The sequence below is a fragment of the Opisthorchis viverrini genome, assembly GCF_000715545.1.
Source record: "Opisthorchis viverrini unplaced genomic scaffold opera_v5_616, whole genome shotgun sequence".
Taxonomy (NCBI): domain Eukaryota; kingdom Metazoa; phylum Platyhelminthes; class Trematoda; order Opisthorchiida; family Opisthorchiidae; genus Opisthorchis; species Opisthorchis viverrini.
In genome coordinates, this window is record NW_008752276.1 from 60,868 (window position 1) to 80,756 (window position 19,889).

The following is a 19,889-nucleotide window of genomic DNA, read 5'->3' on the forward strand; positions in this document are numbered from 1 at the left end:
CAAGATTTCAATACACTGTGGTTTGAACATAGAAGAAATTGTGTAAAGTGATAAACATTGACTGTATTCATTCGTAGCGATAAAACCTCTCGCAACATTCACAGATTTTTACAAGTCTTCTTTGAAAATAACCCACGTTTGAGACGCTGCAAGATATGGTAGATAACAGATGTCACTCGCGTTCTTGTTCCCAATCTCTCTCGAGGACCAAGATTAGCTTTCAGCCTCACCGTAGAAAGCTGCCTTCGGAAGTTCGTTTTGACTTAGGGTTGGTTAAGGCTCAAAATTACCGACCGTGTTTCGAATCCGGCCTCGGTAACTCGACTAGTCCTGTCCAGGCTTCGACTACCCAGCGATTGCTCAACTCTTGTGCTACCCTCGGGCAATATGGCGGCTGCATACCAAAACAGTTCTCCAGCTGTGGAATATTACGATTATTGTTACTATTATTATTATTATTATTTTCATGTTCCCAGTGTTAGAACTGGTATTTTGTCAATTTGAATTTCAGCAGATTATCTTCAACTGTAGCGCTGTGAGGGTAGGTCAGATAAACTTAAGTGAATTACCCTGCGCAAATTGTGGCTTTTTTAAAGCAATCGGACAGGGCGCACATGTCGATACAAGCACCTGTGAAATGCGTTTTGTTTGACCGGTACAAGCACAGAAACTATGCCGAGACGGTGCCAACTCGGGTGACTTTACAAGTTATTGATCATCTGGTTGCTGATCTGTCAAAAAGTTTTCAGTAGGTATCGACCTTCCGCGGTGATATGCTTCCTATGCTAATGACAGCTAAACGCCTGTAAACTAAGTGTCAGGCTGAGCAGTATTGTCGTTCTTCATTAATCTGAGTCCTTGGTTGGGCGTGTCCAAAGTGGCCTACGTACAAGTTATGAGTTTCCGCAGAAAAGAGCTTATAGTGAGTACGGTTCCTCCAAGGAGTTCGTGAACATTTAGTTATTTGTTCATTTGCGGAACTGGGTTGCAAGTGCGAACTACGTTCGACCTACATCCACCGAGTAAACACTGAAATATGGTTCAATCCTGACCGATGTGTCAACGAATGATTGAGCACACCAGGGTAAGCCAGGTGACCAGCAAGAAAATCACAAGATGTGCTGGGTCTAAAATAGGAATTCCATCTTACGGCGCGTCCGGTTGCCCAAAGACGTTCAACAAGACGCCGTTAAGTGAAAATGCCTGTTTGGGTTTTTCTAATCAACATGCATATGACAGGTTTGCTTTTCTGTCCAATAGTCCGTAACTGGTCAGTTGGCATTATGTAATAAATTACTCCGCAGGGAAGGCCTTCTTCCTTTTAGTTGTTGACGTGACCAGGATATGGAGAAAGATTCCGTGGCCACAACCCTTTTAGGATGGTGATGTTCGGATCTTCCTGGAGGAATCTGAGGAGGCCGAGAATGCCACCGGACTGGAGACCGACCGGAGTAGTTTTACGACGCTGAAGATTCTCCTCAGGGGCCGGACGAAGGCGGCCCTGGATGCGATACCTGGAAGTTGGACTGGGCCACCGCGAAGGAAGCCTTACAAAGGAGGTCGACACGCCGGCCGACCGCCTGGAGGCCATGAGGCGGTTCACGACAGCCAGGATGGCACTCAAATCTGACCCGGCCGTGTTCTTTGCCGACATACACCAGTCGTTGGATCGCGCTTTGCCAGGAATGGACGTGGTGTCGCGCTACCAGTCGCTTTCCGAACAGTTCGTATAAGATGTGCGGCCGGCGTCTGGTGCCCAATTGCGGTTGGCACGGGCAACTGGCCAGTTGAGTGTGGAGGAGCTAGTGCGCGTGGCACGATAACTGCCCGGAGCACCAGTGGTCTCATTGGAGTCGCAGGGTGAGAGGGATTGTTCACCAGTTGAGGAAATGCAGACCAGAATAGACTAACTCGCGCAACAACATGGAGTCGGAATCGCGGGGCACGCTCGAACCAGTCGGTGCTCACATGTGTGACACCTCTGGCCACTGGAATAATCAGTGTCCCCGTAGTCAATCACCTGCAACTCTTCTTTTCCTGGGTAGGTCGAGATTAGCGCACTGACACAATCCACCATACGGTCCATGATCTAGATAGACGGGAAGCGGAGAACGAACCGAGCTGAAGGCAGCCCGTGCGCGCTAGCCATGAGAGCAGTGGGTGGATATCGAATAAAGATTCATGGATTGTCAACGCACACGATACGCCCAGGCGACACGCTTGTACAGCATGCGTTCTTGATCAGCCCATACATAGAACGGACAATATTGCGAGCAGATTTTCTCAAGGACACAGATTCGGTGATTAAGCTAAAGCAGGGAAAGCTGGTGACAAGATATGACGCAATCAAGCTTGACGGTTATCCAAGCGCTGCCGTGAGTGAGCTGCGTATACGAAAGCTTCCGTCTTTTACCGTACCGTCAATACGTCCCGTGGTCAAGGAATATTCAAAACTGTTCACGGGTGATGTGGACCCGTTTGGATTCTGTGCATGGATTGAACACGAAATTACTCTGTCGTCAGAACGCTTTCCACCTTACGGCCTCCCGACCGTTGCTGCTCGATCTGCTGCAGGACGCCCATAAACAGATTGAAGAGGTGTTAAAGAATGGCATAATCGAAGAAGTCAATAGCGCGTACAACACCCCGGTTGTGCTTGTATGGAAGGCGAACAGAAAATACAGGTTCTGGGTGGAGTTCCGGCACTTAGATGAATTGACCGTAAATCAGGTTGTAGCTGTGCTATCGATTGAGGAGATTTGCTTTAGCCCCCGGCACTCCCGATATTTTGCTGTGTTCGACTTGCATTCCGAAACTGGCAACTTCCTAGCAAAGCGGAGGACCGAGAGAAAACGGCGCTTACGTTTGGAGCCACCCACTATCATTTTTGACGAACGCCGTTCGGTTTGTCTAGGGCACAATTCACATTCCGCCGCCTGATGCACTGCTTGCCGAAGGGATTCCAGAGTGTTGCTGTGCACGGAGACGATATCGTTGTGTACAGCAATTCGGAATCAGAGCTAGCAGTTCACTTGAAGGCCGTACTAAACGGATTCCGCAGGCTGGTCTGTGGATAAATGAGGTCAACTCGCAGCTCGCGCGAAGTGCGGTGACACCGCTGATCATAAATTCGGTCACGGTGAAGTTAGCCTATTGCCAAAAAAATTGGCAAAGATGAATGATTGTGCTGTTCTCAACTCAAAGCGGTCTCCACGGCAGTTTCTTGGACGAGCGACATACTACAGCTGGTTGTTGAGGATTTCATCGCGATCGATGCGACTGTACGAAATGATCGGGCAAAATCGGAAATTTGAATGGACCAGGGAAGCTTTTGAGTGTGTCAAAACGCGGATGTAGGACCAGCAACTGGCCATCAAACTGCCCAGATTTGGAGGGATATTCACTGTTGCAACGGACGCTAGTGATCGCGGTATTTGCGCAGACCTAAAGCAGAGGAAAGGAGTTATCGAATGTGCCAGTCGTGTCCTGACTAACTCTGAAAACAAATACTCGACCATCGAAGTTTGTTTAGCGATCGTCTGGGCTCTGGATAAATAGAGGTCTTATCTGCTTGGGTTAAGATCTCATGTTGAACCCGATCCCCACCCCCAGGAGTCGAAGAAGACCACGAGATATCCTGGATAAAAGGTCGCTTGCTGGGAACACAAATGCAAGCGTACAACATCACAATGCAGCACGTGCCAGGGAAGGAGAACTACTTAGCCGATCGGCTGTCAAGATCAGAGGCTGAAAATGAGGACCCCAGGATCCCGATTGGAGCCAATAGCCTCGTCGTCGGACTGGATCCCGGGAGGTTTGTGCAACACCAACGTCAGGATCCTGTTTTAGAAAAGCTTGGAACCGCGTTGTTAGGTGGAAGGAGAATTGACAACGAAGAGATGTACAAGGAATTGGAAACGTTCCAGAGTCCCTTTGACTCGGTGAGTCCGAATGAAGCTGGCGTAATTTTAATCGAACGTCACTGATTCGGATGTTGTGCCACCCGTGATACTTAGCGTCCTCAGACAGAGGCTTATCGTCGAATGCCATGGGATGGCATGTACTTTGGCAGATGGCTCATTGGCCCGGGGTGAGAAGTGAGGTGATGGATTATGTGATGTCCAGTAAGCGATGCGAAACAATGGAAGAGGACACGACAGGGGCAATCCATCTCATGGAACCTGTTGCTGTCCCAGGAAGCGGCGAGGTGTGGTCCGTTGACGTCACGGATCTTTTTCCGGTGACACTCAGCAAGAATCAATGCATCCTGGTAATGACAGAACACCTGTCGTAGTGGAACGAGGCGGCAGTCATGCCTATTGAGCAGGCGACGATGATCAGTCGAGTTGTGAGGCATCACATCGTGGCCAGCCATGGGGTGCCAAAAATGATCCTGAGCGATCACGGGCCTTGCTTCGAACACCGGGAGTTTAGGATTTGCCTGCAGAACCTGGGTATCAGACGGCTAATGCTGGCACCATACCACCCGCAAACAAATGTCCTAACCGAATGTAACAATCGAACTATCAAGGAGCGGCTGGTGGCCAGACGAGGTAACTGAGAAGTGAACTTGACGATGGTGTAGCTAGCTCACCGTGCTTCCATACAGCCAACCACAGACAGGTATCCGGTTATGCTGAAGTAAGGTGGACATCCGCGCCTTTCGTTTGATCAGGAAATTTGGTTGTGGTCGGCATCACGCTTGTCTCCGGAGGGGCTAGAGAATGAAAGAAGGAGAGCTCGATAAAACGTGACCACCGTTCACGAAAAGACGAGGGAGTAAACGGCAAACAGAGAGGAGTGAACATTCCCCATAGGCACGAAGGTCAAGTGAAAAGATCACCAGAATCGCGGAAGGAGTAAAGTGGGGTCGCAGAAGCTAGTTAGCCGATGACGGGGTACTTTCGCCGTCACCGACCAGCTGAGGATCGTCTGTACGATTCAACTTGGCCGAGGATCGAAGAGTAAATGGGACGCGGATTTGTAAGTGGCATGATACATCGAAAAGTCGGCCGCCTAGACCCGCTGCAGAAGCCGACCTGACGGAGGGAAATGAAAATCGATGACATGCGAACGACCACAAACAACCAATGTGCACACATTGTTGGAGTTAGTTCGCACAAATGATCAGTCGTTGAACAGTCTGATCAGAATTGCAGATCATACCCTGATTGTCATAAACACTGTACCGCGGACCTATTAGATTTGTGGTGTATACCTTGTTTCACATTACCACCATACACAAACAACCAATGTGCACACATTGTTGGAGTTAGTTCGCACAAATGATCAGTCGTTGAACAGTCTGATCAGAATTGCAGATCATACCCTGATTGTCATAAACACTGTACCGCGGACCTATTAGATTTGTGGTGTATACCTTGTTTCACATTACCACCATACATTGCTAAGACAAAGTTCGATTCACAGGAGACACAGTATAAAATTCCACGCACATAAAGCATCAAGTAAACCTGAATATGATGCATCGTTGTTCGCTTCTTATTTCGTTCTTATTCTGCATCGACCATGTTGCATGGTTGGAAACCGTCGCTGTGTTTGAATTAAACCACACATACGAGCTGTTGCGGGAACTGATAATTCACCAGGTATGGATAATCCTCACCATTTTGCACCATTTAATCTACCTGTTCCACTCTGCCTGTTGTCCGTACTTCACCTGTTATTTGTATCCCCATTCAGACGGACGTTTACCACGCGTATCAAGTTGTGCGTGCAAACAAAACTCCAGCAGAGAATATAATTGCCTTCGCCTACGATGATATTGCAAGCAATCCCAAGTAAATCTCCCGTACACTGTTTGTCATCTGATAGCAACTGGACTGTCAAAAAAGCATTTTATTGTTTGGCTTTAAAACGTCTCATTTTTGAGCCATATTTCTCACTGGATATAAACCATGGATGGAGTCGCCTCGCAGAAATTTATGAGGCTTCGTGCGTGACTTCACATGTACACCCTGATTATTTTTCTTTAAAGCCATTACATCAATGGAAACGCCATAGAACCCTGATGTACTCAACACAATTGATACCAAATCATATTGCAGCCACTGTGGTATATCCCCGTTCGTGAGGAGCGATAGTTAACTACGTCCCATTTGTCAGTAGTCTGAAGTTATTGCCAATGATCCCTGGATGTCGTATGAGCGTATCGGCCAACTGATGATTTGGAGCAAGTAATAAGTAGTCTAAACATTTTGTAATACGGCCGATTGCTAAGATAATTAGAAGAAACCTTCTCAAGATGTGAAAAAGGAGGTTCTTGTTTGGAGGCTGTACTAGTCGCTAGGCGTTTCTTGCTCAATCAAATTTTATTTAAGGGCCCTGGATTAGGATATGCTCACAAAATCTACTACGATTGATGTCCGGCCGTAAATTCACTTCGAAGATTTACATTTTCAAGCAAAATTTGTAATGTTTTACGTTGACTTCTCAACGTAGTCGAGTCAAGTCAACGTTTTCTAAGTCAGAACTGCTCTAAGGATTAATAATTAACACTTAATCGAAAGCGTGACATAGGGAGCACTCATCGGCGTAAAAATGTGTTTAAAAGACAAGCCAGAGGAGCATATTCAAACAGTATTTACGAGCCTTTCATCTCTTTCTATTCGACCTACGTGTTAATTTCTCCCAAACGACCCACTGCCTCTTTTCATTATTTTATTCCAGAAATCCGTTTCCTGGCCAAGTATTGCATGACTACGAGAACGAAGATGAGTACAAGGGTGTGGTAATTGACTTTCGTGTAGGAGTAAGTCGTAGTCAGGTGTGCAGCAACCGAATGAATTTCTGTATCAGTTCACCGTGTAACTCAAGATGAAACGACACTGCGTATCAAAACAATATTAACCGTAATGTAGACCAATCAGTTTCACCGTATTACAAAATTGTAAATTTATTTGAAGAAACACTAATCATAGAGAAATCTCGGGCAAACCACTAGCACATTCAACCATCCAGTTGCGGCCTCACAAGTATGCTCAGTGTAATAACAATATTTTTCACAGCTTAGTTCTCTGTCTGAACTTTCCAAGCTAGCGTTCTTGTCAACAGCACCACCAAAGGCTCACGGCGTGTATCAGTGCCCGAAACCAGATACAGCGCGTCGTTCATGAGGTATATGAGGTGACCACATTCTCGAGAGTGTGGGATATTGCGGATGCCCCTCTGGGAACAGGCATTCGAAGAATCAGGATTCCTATTGGTTCCAACCAGAGCTCGTCTTGATACTGGACCGGCAAGTTGCCCGATCTTCCGGCAAATGGAGTGCGAGATAGGCTGCTTGGACGTAGAATCGCTTAACTACAAACGGCAAAATTGTGTCGTTGCGGAACTCTGTCGGTTCCCATGTCCAACGTTTACTCAAATTTTTCACCCAAACTCTCATTTGCAAACTGTGTTTGCGTTAACGAGAGACTCGAATGAAGTCTAGGTCAGTCTTTCTTCCATCATATCCTTCATATGCATGTGCCGCAACAGGCAGTTCATTCATTGTTACAAAATAAAGCTGACAGAAAGTCGGGGACTATGCCTGCCGGATGGATTGTCGAAAAGTATCCAGTAAGGCAACGAAAAGGTTCCTTCGAGAAGTTATCCTGTGATAGCCCGAACACTGTACCAACCAAATCAAGCAGCGGTTCCTGGGCAGCACACTCAGTCACTGAACAACGTAAATTATAATTTCAGCCTTGGTTCAGTTGATTACTAAAGAGTGGCGCTCACTTCAATATAGCGCCTAGTTCTCACGTGTGCTTCATTCTTTGAGCTACTGAGCTGGACGAGGGATACTTGGTCGTGCTTCTAGGCAACTTCCGTCCAACCCAACTGCAAACACTCGGCTTAAGGAGCAAATCCAACTGCTATGCTTGGCAAACAGACCAACAATCAAATTCTTCCGTTTTCAGTATTCTGTGACGGTCGTGAAATTAATGTGTTAAGATTGAGCAGATCCTAGATGTCAGTTATTTGGTAGGCTGCAAATGGGTAGCTACTGTGAATAGAATAAGTGTGGAGAACACCAATTTCACAGGAATAATTGATCATGCGTGTTTATCTGCTTTAGGACGTCATACGGAAAAACCACTTGAAAGTACTGAAAAGTGATAAGAGACTTGAAACCAAAGGGAAGAAGGTGCTGAAAATGTGAGTCCGCACGGAAGGTGACACCGTTGATGCACGTGCTTGTCACAGCTAGAAGTCAGTTGTTCCAGGCCAGATTTTTGCGATTTACGAAATGCGTGATCGGTATTTTCGTAAGTACTGTGGTGTATAATCTCTTTAATTAAAGCTCTCAGAAATCAGTCGAAACGATTTGCTTCACTACATCGGAAATTCGGTTTATCAATTTCAGACTATGGGTTATTATTTTATCATAGACATCAATCACCACTGTTAACAAGTTTCGAAAATAATCATATATGCGCAGTTGCGAATGGTCAAATATCTGCCCGGACTTGTACAACTTGGGGTCGGTCGATCTTGGTCTGCTCGGATTCAGGAGATGTTTTAACTCATTGTGTTGAATCACAAAAAAGAGCACTGCTGATTAGATAAGGCATGGTAGCTTTACGCAGCCATTTATGGAGACAAAGGGACTTTAATAAAACTGCATTCATAGGGTTCATAGAGTGCTCCACAAGGTCGTGCTAGAATTCCCGTGAGGAGATGAGTACCTCGAATCAAAGATGCTCGATCCGGAGTGGTTGATATTCTGACCAGTCAGGGTGTGCCTTCGTTTGGTCTGCGTCCTGCACGTGACATCCGTCCAGCTGATGTGATGTTCGGTTATTAGAGGTGGCTGGCCTATGGATATAACATTATTTCTCAGTAGTGTATACAAACATGTGGATATTTCCAAAAACATATCTTATTACGCTACCAAGAGCGTGATTCCGAAGTAGCTGATAGAACTAGCTGAAGTAGAGAGTTGCCTCAAACAGAGTTATCTCAAAGTTGTACAAATTCCTTTTACACATCATAATCGTTTGCATTGGCAGTAATGAACCGTGTAACTTTTTAGACCCTTCTGATTTCCTTATTCACCAATTAGCCCAGGCCGATTGCGCAACAACTCGGCTAATGCAGCGTGCGAGAAAACCCATTTATTTGGGGAATATTACCATAGACCTTCCATTTGCGTGGCGTTTTTGCTGTGGTTTCATATGCGTGGGAGCGCCACACAACAGGTTACTCTTCAAGATCACCTTAACCTTCCTGTTCACTTACAGCGTTCCTGATGACAACGTGTTTATCTTCTACTCTGGCCATGGTGGGAATTCCCGCATTTACTTCCCAGATGGATCACTAAGTTTGGTTAATTTTTGTAACCACGTTTATAGCACACAGCGTTTTCTAAATGAGGCCTAGTTGTGAAAGGATGGAACAGGATAAGATAAACATATGTTGGCCGATTGCCATCGATTGTTCCTCATAAAAGAGAGTATAGTTTAAACTGGCCTACACATCAAGCGAAAAGTGGAACAGAAGCTACGGGGTTCGAACGTTTGGTAGTTCTCGTCTGGTTGCATTCAATGATAAAGTCACATCCATGTTGTTTTACTAAGTTGGGGGTTGCTCAAGTTACTTGCGGTTGATTCATTAGGACCACTGAGTAATCTTAGAAAAATAAATAACGAGGCAGGTCGTATCGCGTCACTCATGAGGCGTAGATGCACTTTTTTACTTCTCGAGAGACAGCGCGATTCTTTGGCAATCTAAAGATTTTTTTGTATGAGGTTGTAGTCTGTGATGTGGTGTGTGCTTAGTAGTTGCAACATTTAAGTTTTCGGCCACGGGCGGCCAACTAAAGGCCTAATTCATCTGCAATAAGTCAGGATATAACTTCGCTCATCCTTCAATCAAGGGATCCACATCACTGGTGACTGCCTCCTCGAGTGACAACTTCTCACATGAAAAATCTATTTGTCGTGTTTATGGATTGTTGTTCCCTCTAAACTACTTACAATCTGTTGGTAGTGCGATGAAATTTGGATTTTTCAATTTAATGGAAATTGCCCAAAATTTTCGTGAAATGTGATTAGGGCTAAAATTCTCTCTATAGATTGGCTTACAGGACCGCATTTCAATCTGCAAAGATTAGTACACAGCGGATGGTATGTGGAAATTGGATATCTGGTTAAAAACGTCCGTGAATTTGCCAGTCGGAGTGGTCTGTAAATCGTTCGTTCAGGGGAACAAACTACATTTAACAGGGCACTCAGCCATATCTCCAGGACGACTGAGTAAAACGCCTTCATACTTTGTACTCCACCTGATCCTGGTAAACAGTATGCCCAAAAAAGCAATACTCATCCAGCTGGAATACGCATTCTGTGTCTACCTGCCATTCTACCCAAATGAAGCATGCGTGCTGAGGCAATGCTAAGGTGCGAATGCCCAGACGGAAACAGTAGGAATGCTGAGATTAGTTCGAAATTCGGACACTCGGTTCAGTAAGTTTACGCTTTAATCGCTCAGCTATCTCAAGCTTACGAGAATTTTCCTTCTTGTGGTGTGACAGTTCACTGCCAGGAAGTTGAATGATACCCTCGCCTGCCTGTATTCAAAAAAAGTACAACAAATTGGTGCTGTACTTGGAGACTTGCTACTCCGTCTTTGTGTCTCGCCATGTTCTTTCTTCAAATATGGGAGGTATATAGCGTGATTTTTTGGCTGGCTGTGGTGGAGAAACTCTGAAATAGCATCCAGAATGTCCTTCATGTATGATTAAAATACCGCACTGGCCCAAGGGAATCCAACTAAATATCTCGTTTATAAGAGTGTTTGGCAAGTTCCGTCAAATCTGAGTTGAAGAAGTAATTAAGTTTGAGGGCGAGTCAAAGACTGAGCTCTCTTAACGAATTTTCACCGACCTTCTTAGTAGTGTGTTCGTCCAAGAGTTCTTGCAGTTTAAAAATTCCTGTGAGTCAAAGTATCTGTTCGTCGATAAATTATATTACTGTTCCACACTTTCTGATATTGATCGATTCGTTCTCTTATTTGAGCTCCCTAAAACTACAGTCTGCGTGACAACAGCAGCCAAAGAAAATGAAAAATCTTATTCTGTTTTTTGCAAAGATGAGCGAATCAAAGTTTGTCTAGCAAACGAATACTCGTATGTCTTGATTCCGGATTCGGAATACGTGAGTTTTAGCAAAACTGTTGCAGATAAACCTGTCAGTTGTGAATGGGTAGTCCGGTGGCAGTCAGCAGCAAACAGTATTCTATTTGATTCTCTTAACCACTTATTTTCAATGAGGAAATGTAAATCCTTGGGTGACAGCCGGAGCAGGTGTACTTGGGAGTCAGCAAATACTACTGACATCTGTGAACACTCAGCCAAAATTTTGGTTTCGGATTCTGAAACCCCTTGTTCACGCGCCTTGTGGATGTACGCTGTTCAGCGTACTTTACCCAGTTTTCACATCGATGCCTGCGGCTATCCAGCAATCATTCCTGTATCGAATACTTCGCGGCGTGTGGCTTGTTTGTCAACATCAAATTGTCCACTCACCTCAAAACTGAACCTCAGAATACAGTGAGAACATGTGGTGCAGCAAAGTCAAACGTTTAACTTGTGGTTTACTTTAGCTTGCTGGGTAACGTTTTCCTTTTGTCGGCACCGTACTCAGTAATATGTTCTTTCAGTGGTACGAGTGATGAGGTTCTTGATATCATTTTCGGTTCAGATTCCCTGAACGAGACTATCAAACGTCTGGGTGTCATTGGTGTAACTCGCCCTCTAAAATGGAGACCGTCTGACGTCCATAGTGTCTGGTTGCAAACTGCAACGAACGACTCAAATGCATCTTGGGGGAGTTGTTGTTGTCATTCTCGTTAGGGATCGCCTGAGTGAGTGTCTGGAACTGCAGGCGCAGTTCCGCAGGTAGGTAGCCATAAGTTTTCTTCTCATTCACCTTTAGTATTATCTCTTGAATAGGGCTTCAAATGAATGTTGAATGCACAAAGGGTGGACTCAGTGTAGAACACGGATGCTGAAAATGATGATGGTGATGGTGGTGTGATGATGATGATGATGATGATGATGATGATGATGATGATGATGAATGATGATGATCATTCCCTAGAGCGTCAAATCCTTAAATTGTGTGGTATGTGTATGTTGTCCTGGCACAGTGGAGTGCTCTATGTTTCATCAGTAGTATGTGCCGTTCGATAACTCGGTTGTCTTAACTCAAGCGGATTCACGTGTTTTGCCTACATTAAATTCATTTTAAGGTTGCGTAAGCTGATCCATGTGCTTCACGTAGCCTCCTTTTTTCATTATCTCTCGTTCGCGCGCAGAGTGCTCCGAAAAAGCGTACACTGGAACAGCAGTACCAGGATGTGAGAAGGAGGACAAAATATAGTCACGTGATGAAATACGGTGAAATGGTGAGTCAAAAAACGCCACGGAGAGATTCATTTGGTTCACTTGTGAAAAGTCAAACTGCTACGAAAATGAGTGCATTTATCGAGTTGACAGTTGTATTTTGTTACCTGAGAAAGGTGACGGTCAATGTTGAAAATACTTGATTAGGAACTTCAGGTTCTATAGACAAAGTTCAGCAAGGTTACTAGTCCAGGCAACTAGATATCCAAGCCTAGCCGCTGTCAATTTTCGGATAACCAAGCAATGGCGTTGGATACCTTATGTTTAATACGTTACTTTGTTATTGTACAAAAGGACTTCAAATCTATATGGATCATCCTAAAGTAACTCAGAGGAAGAATAGATTTGCATGATGACCGAAGTGTTCATCTAACTGTTAATACTCGAGGAACCAGTGAATATGTGGCCACCTGTTGTGTTTCCCCGTGATTGAGCGACGAGTGACCCTGTATGCTGTCGAAGTGTGTTTGAACTGTCAAGTATTCAATCATTGGCCGGAAGGTCGCCGGTTCTTAATTCCCTACTGAAGTGAGATGCACACTGTTTCTGATTCCCAATAAAGATGAAACATCCATACTTGGAATAGCTTCTTGGTTTTTCAGCATATATTGGCTTCACTAAGCGGATGAAATGTCCTATCAAATGAGAAAGTTCTGCTAGGCGGCACAACGCGAAGTACACAATAACACAAGTAAAAATGATCGTTATAAGAACGTCACAGACTCATTGTAGTGCCATTTTATCTTAAACTATACTCTGTGGTGACGTCTTCAGTTAATTAGGTAGCTGAGTTAAATGATCCAGTCAGATGTTCAAGTTCCATGGCAACTTAAATCCTATTTTTGTGTGCATATCAGTTGTGAGCGACTTATTTGTGGTTTGTAACGAATAGTGTGGGGTTAGGAGACTTGCTTTGATGAAAAACAGCGATGCTGTGATTTCGTTCATTTTATAGCCAGCATTCAAGTGTAGAACTACAGTTACCGGGTAGGCTGTTTCTTCATTGAATGAAACAGGACTCTATCTTTGTTGACAATGCACTGATAGACATCCGTCAATTTCTTTATTTCAGGCGGTCGGAGGTCTGCCAGTTGGAACATTTCAAGGTCATTATGATCTATCGATGCCTTTCCATAATGGACGAATAGCAGTGTGTGTTCAGCGCAATATTTGATAATTTGGATTGTCTTTTGGTTAGTCATTTTGAGCGCTAACGTATGTTACAGAAACCAGGTGACCACTCCGCATTCCGCTGACAGTTTGTGTTGTTTAGATATCAGTAAGTGTTCAGCGCAATATTTGCTATTTTGAATTGTCTATTGGAGCGGTCATTTCGAACGCCATTATATGTTAAAGTAACCAGGTGACCAATCCACATTCCAATACCTAGAAATCGATCATGTCAATCACTTCACTGGCAGAAATGCTTACCGACATGTGAGTTGCAACAGCCACAGGAAGCTTGTTTTAAGATTAGCTCAATTACATCAAGTAAAATATTTTGTGTTGGAAATAAGAGTAGCTGTGACCAACAACGTGACAAGAAGCCTCTCCATATGTTTTGCTTGAAATGTCCAAAGCTTGTGACAAGTGGTAGTTAACTTCACTACGGTGGTTGATTGCCCTGTTAATGATTCTCGCGTTTGTAGATCCATATGGAATAATTGGGGACTCGAGTGTGGTTTCACGTAGGTACACACGTCTCGCCTAAATTGGAAAATGTCACAGTCTGTCTGATTTCTCCTTTTGAATTTTTCTGTAAGTTACCTTGAAATGAGTGGTCATGTTGTTTTTGGCCAAAATCGTTGTATAGGTTGTAGGAGTACCGGATGCCCCCAGTGGGAAACCATTAACGAGAGGATAAGGACGTATGTTCCAGTTGGCTTCAAACGTCTAGGTAAGCGGAAATTGCAGCTTGAAACCTAAACCTATGATCTGCCTTCCTCGATCTGGCTAGTTCCCGCAAACGTGACAACCGATGTAACCACGTAGGACAAACTCCATCACAAACAGGAATATGGCCACATACCTAAATCAACCAGAATAGGTCTCGCGCAAGTCAAGAAGAAGTTGACGGTGAACGTTGACGCACCCCAGGTGCGAGTCATATCATTCTATCACACACACCACATATAACCGAGTAAATAACAGGGTGATACAACGGCTTTAATCAAAATTTCATCCGATACGTCATGGTTGTTAGTGACTTAGTGGGTTACGGCACTAAATGACGATTCATCAGGCCGTAATAGCGATCCAAACGTTAGAATCATTTAGCTAGCAAAAAAACTGCTTCCAGTTGACCCGTTTCAAGTCAGATCATTGGAGCGTCTGGTTTGAATAGGGCTGCTAAAAAACCATTTCAAGTAAACAAATGATCAACGTAAAACTCCAACGAAACACACTACGAGGATGTTTTACCGACTGAGACTTGGCGGTTTCGGAGCATTATGAAACATTCTCTAATCGTTTTGAGGTTATGTAACACCATACCCAGGATAGTATGGCCAGACCTGGTGCCTACATTACAAGGAAGGAAGATATGGACATCATCCAGGTGGTTAGGGACTTGCCATTCGATGTTTCACAAATGTACAAGGTCTCGTTACGAAGAAGGACCTCAAGGGATTGAGGAGTTTTCATCCGTAGAAAAAAACTAGAGACGTTCAGGCAAAGTTCAGTGATTGCGAATGTTTAGTGGATATCTACACAGTCAGTGGGTTTTTCATTCGAAATGCGACTCACATCTGAGGACAATCACTTATTGGCTTTAGAGCAAACTCAATGCTGATTTACTTGGTAGTTATGAATTAGCGTTCATGTTCGCAACGATAAAACGCAATTTCCGAAACGGTGGACTCATTTAAGCGAATTTAAGGCACTTCCACAATTTTGGATGTCGAATTGCACTGGTGAAGGCACCTGCCTCTAACTACAAGCAATGAATTGGTCATTTCCTCTACTTCAGATCCTATGTCGGTGTTACCCCCAGTGTCTTAAGGGACCTACCATGGTTTCGTTTATTTGGGCGGATAGTTTCTCAAGACAAGCTGCTACTTTCGGCTACCGGACAGGCTGGTTTTGATACTGAGACCCACGATGTTGGGTGCACAAGTATGGACTATGTATTACTCGGTCAAGGCCAATCAAGAGCGCAGTAAGCGTGGTGGATTTCGGAGTAGGCCGCCGCGAACCCCTAGATATTAACCAGCTTCCCTGATAGGATAACATAAACAGACATATATACGTTCATTCGTACAGACAGATAGAGAGGCAGGCAGCAAGACAGACAGTCAGTTTAGTGGTGTTCTACGTAAACCGAAAATGTTGTACATAAGAATGAATTTCGGCGTATCATGTGTTACTCTGGCAACCAGGTGATATCACATAGATTTGTCATTAATAATGAGTACTCTAGGAAATCGGTCCTGCCAGTCAGCGTTGACAGAGCTTCTTCTTAATTTCAGCCGAGTGTTGCAGACAGACAACCGTCTTGCCAGGCGCGCCTGTTTTCAATGTCCCGAAGCTTGATGGAAGCCACAACAGAGGAAGAACACGAAACCGCTTGGCGATAAATGCACCGTGCACTTCAGGTTTGTAGTTTCTTTTTCTTATGCAGCTGATTCCGAAAAAGGAACTGAACGAACGACAAAAGGTTATTTTAGGTAAGGATTGATTTGTGTACCGGAAAGTGGCTGTTGAGAATGCATGGGATCACGTAAACGGTCATCAGTTGTGTATTTTAGCGGCCGTTTCCTTTACAGTCTGTCGATAATCTCGCATAAATATTCTTCTCAATTCGATCAGCTTGGTCACATTGTCAAGGAAACGTTTCGCGCCATCATCATGAATGTGACAACCCACCACAAGCCAACAGTAAAAGACTTGTCTAAGAGGGATGAGCTCATGTGTTTCGGGGCAGTATTCGATCAATTGGAGGCACACTGCTTCACAATTCAGCAGGTGAGTTGCCCTCGTGGTTCGCGGAAACAAATGTGATAAAAGGTGTATACCTTACTAGCCAATGTATTCACAATTGGCGAGCCTCAGTCCCAAACCTACTCGCATTTAAATTTCATCAAATGACGTTTACTTTAGGAATTTTCGGGGTAAATACGGTACCCACATCGCCCACACCCTCGTTCTTTTCTTCAAATTGGACGTTCACCCCGCGACACAGTGTTCATTAGTTCAGCAGTTTGTGGGTCGTTTTTGAAAGCGAGTTTCGAGTCCAAGCGCGGTATCCCAAAGATGGCCCGTGAAAAGTGGAGATGATGTAGGTAAATGGGAATTTCAAACAATTCAAAGTGTTACGGAATTAGATCTTCTAGTTCCTAGTCTTCCGAGCAAACGTTGATGCCATGAACAAAGACGCTGGCGGTATACGGTCACACATGAGGCGTAGATAATACGAATAACCTTAATAAGAACACGTCGGGCGAAATCATCCTGCCAAGACAAGATGGTGCTTTTACATCTAGCGAGACAGGGCGAATCTTTGTTTGTATGCAGACATTTTCCCACTTCTGTATGAGAAGTACGTCTGCGATGAAAACCTGAGAAGCAATATACACTTGTTCCATCCTTGTTGAAAACCAACAGAGGTGCCCTCAGTGGTTGCCACACCCAATCATTTGACCACGGGCAGCCAACCAACAGCCTGATTAATCCGCAATAATTCAGGGTAGAACAACCTTGGAGGGGGCACGTGAATAGACCAAGATTGACAGCAGCTGAGTGACGTTCTCCGAGCACAATTCAGTTCAATTCAGTTCAAATCAGTTAGGCTTGGCTCAGACTTCAATACGTCTCTCTGGCCACCTTAACCTTCCTCGTATGGATGAACCCAATGGGACTTGCATTACAGCTGGCATAACCCGACCACCACGACAAGGTAATAGAATTAAGTCGGGAGTGACACGGGACAGCCGGGACGACGGGTTTCCCGTTTTTCAAACTTTTCAAACGGACCGTGGATTCAACGGCTAATGAACTCTAGCAGACAATATTTGTCTAGCAATTTTGCCCGAAATTATTGGTATTCTTATTCATAACCGCACAATTTAGGAGAAAATTTACCGCACAAATCGACTTTCAACCGACAGAATGCTGGAGACCTCGGTGCGATGAAACGGCAGAAGGCCAAGCCCGAATTCATATCAGTATCTTCGTCTCATTTTCAGTGTGTCGTTCTTTCAATTTTTGGACCTCCAACTCCAAAGATCTGTTGATTTAACTCACAAATATTATTCTATACAGAGGAAATCCATTGAAGCACACAGACATAGCGCTGGTTCGGTTAATTTCATAAGATTTGATCTAGTGGTGGAGCATGGTTAACCACAAAGAACCCAGACGCTTCCCTGTCGGGATGACCAACTTATATAACTTCGGTGAATTATCAACACACCAAGTTGCCTGATTGATTTCGAAAATTTCTGAGACCGTCTTGATTGGGTTCTCTTCCTCCACATTCACGATCGATAGTTATTGCGACCGGAACCATATCTTATCCTGGACGTCCGCCGCCATTTGAAATATCTCATTATTCGCACAGCAGGATTAGCAGCAGAAACTGGACTACTCATATGGTAGCTGAATGCTTTTAGACAGCTCACGAACAGTTTTGTCTTTCTTGGGGCTTATCATGTAGGCGCACTTCCCGAGTTTGCGTCAATCTTCTGTTCGAGTTGAGCACACAGGTAAAGCGCACCATCATTAGCGACATTCCGGTGGATTTGGTTGCGCCTCCGTTCAAAATCAAATTCCTATGCAAGTGGGTGCATTAGCCCAATTTCGTTTGAAGTAGAATATAAACGTGACGGTAACGCGGGGATCGTGACTACCTGATGTGCCCAAAGAAGGGCTAAAAGGGGCACAGTATTACTACGCATTTGGCTTCGTAGCGTTCAACATTTTCACTCATCTGCTACGTGTCTGAACAATTTTGCGTGTTCTCCTCAATCAGAGAAGCGTCTGTTGCGGCTGTCTGCTTCCTGGGTTTGAGTCACGAGTGCCAATCCAGGAAGCCGACCAAGAAATCCAAATTCTGGAATCACGGTACTATTGCAAATATAATAATATATTTACTCACCGGTTCCAGTACTCAACGTACTACGGACACAGTCCTCGGTTGCGTTATTGCGAGCGCAGATTAAGGCAGAGGAAATGGAGAAAGAATTGCAGCTTATACGGGCGCGTAATGGGGTTCGTCTAGCTGAGTTGGAGCTGGATTCGGACGATGATACCGGCGTTGGCGTACAGGTTGACCCGCAGGGTAAGGTAAATGATTACCTAGCCGGGATAGTAAGAAGCAAACGCATATGTGACGCACCAGCAGTTCAACCGACTCCTGCGTGGTTAAAGCAGACCTACCAAGAGTGGACTTAGAGGCTTTTGATGGGAACCCAAGGTGTTATTGGAGGTTCATTCAACAGTTCACATACTACATAGAGGATAGAGTGCAAAATATTGGACAGAGGATGCTATATATGAAACATTACTACGGGGGTTTGGCGAAGGAAGCAGTGGCTGAACGCGAAATATTGCCTCCGGAGATTGCATACGTTAGAGCGAGAGAAATACTCAGGAATCTCTTTGGGAGAGAACATATGGTGGCTAGAGCCATACTGGACGATTTGTCAAAGAAATTGAAATCGTTGCATGACGATGCAGATTCACTGTCTCGTTTGTCGATAAACCTTCTAAACTGTCACGTTGCACTAAGCCAGATGAATCATACTAGTGACAGGAATTCCGTCTCGACCATAGAGCGTATTCTCCGTACGTTATCGGAGGATGCTCATCGGAACTGGGCGATTTTGACTAACTCTATGGACAACATTGGAATACGGATAGGTTTCTCTGGCCTATGCAACTCCAATTCTCAAGAGGCCTGCATTGCTAGCAGCCGCTATGGAATGCTTACCATAGGCTCAGAACACCACCGTCCTCAAAAGCAGCATCATCGGGTAGGCAATGAAAGACGCCATAGTTTATTTTCCGTTCAGAAGGAAACCAATGACTGGTGCACTTTTTGCGACGAAATACATGGACTGGTGCTATGTGGTAGGTTCACTGACTTGCCAGTGGATGCAAGATGGTGTGTGGTGAGAAGGAAGCGGTTATGTTTTGTATGCCTAAAACCAGGCCATGGCAGTAACGAGTGCGATTCTCCTAAGAAGTGTGTTATAGAGAGCTGGTTGGGGTCTCACCGTCATCTGTTGCACGTAGTGCCAGATGCCAACAAGACCACAATGGTTGGTTTGTGCAACTCTACATCTCAAACGGAATCAGGAACCTGCCTTGGCGCCGTAGCAATTCGTGTGAATGGTCCGCAAGGCAGCGTTCTCACGTACGCATTGTTGGATTGTGGGTCGGACGTAACATTGGTAACGAAAGACTTATTTGATGAGAAGGGTCTGGCTGGAACTCCAAGAACCTTGAATTTATCTACAGTGAGTGGGACCTCCACTGT

General features: G+C 44.7%; 1 protein-coding gene across 1 annotated transcript in view; it reads right to left on the reverse strand.

The window, feature by feature from the left end:
• Positions 1-4,879: 4,879 nt before the first annotated feature.
• The window catches only part of T265_11852 (hypothetical protein), a gene marked incomplete at both ends in the record, with an annotated part of 24,329 nt that continues 9,319 nt past the window's right edge, over positions 4,880-19,889 (reverse strand). Inside the window, one exon of the mRNA XM_009178648.1 lies at positions 4,880-5,039. Within this exon, the coding sequence (XP_009176912.1) occupies positions 4,880-5,039 (160 nt within the window). The remainder of the gene's footprint in view (positions 5,040-19,889) is intronic.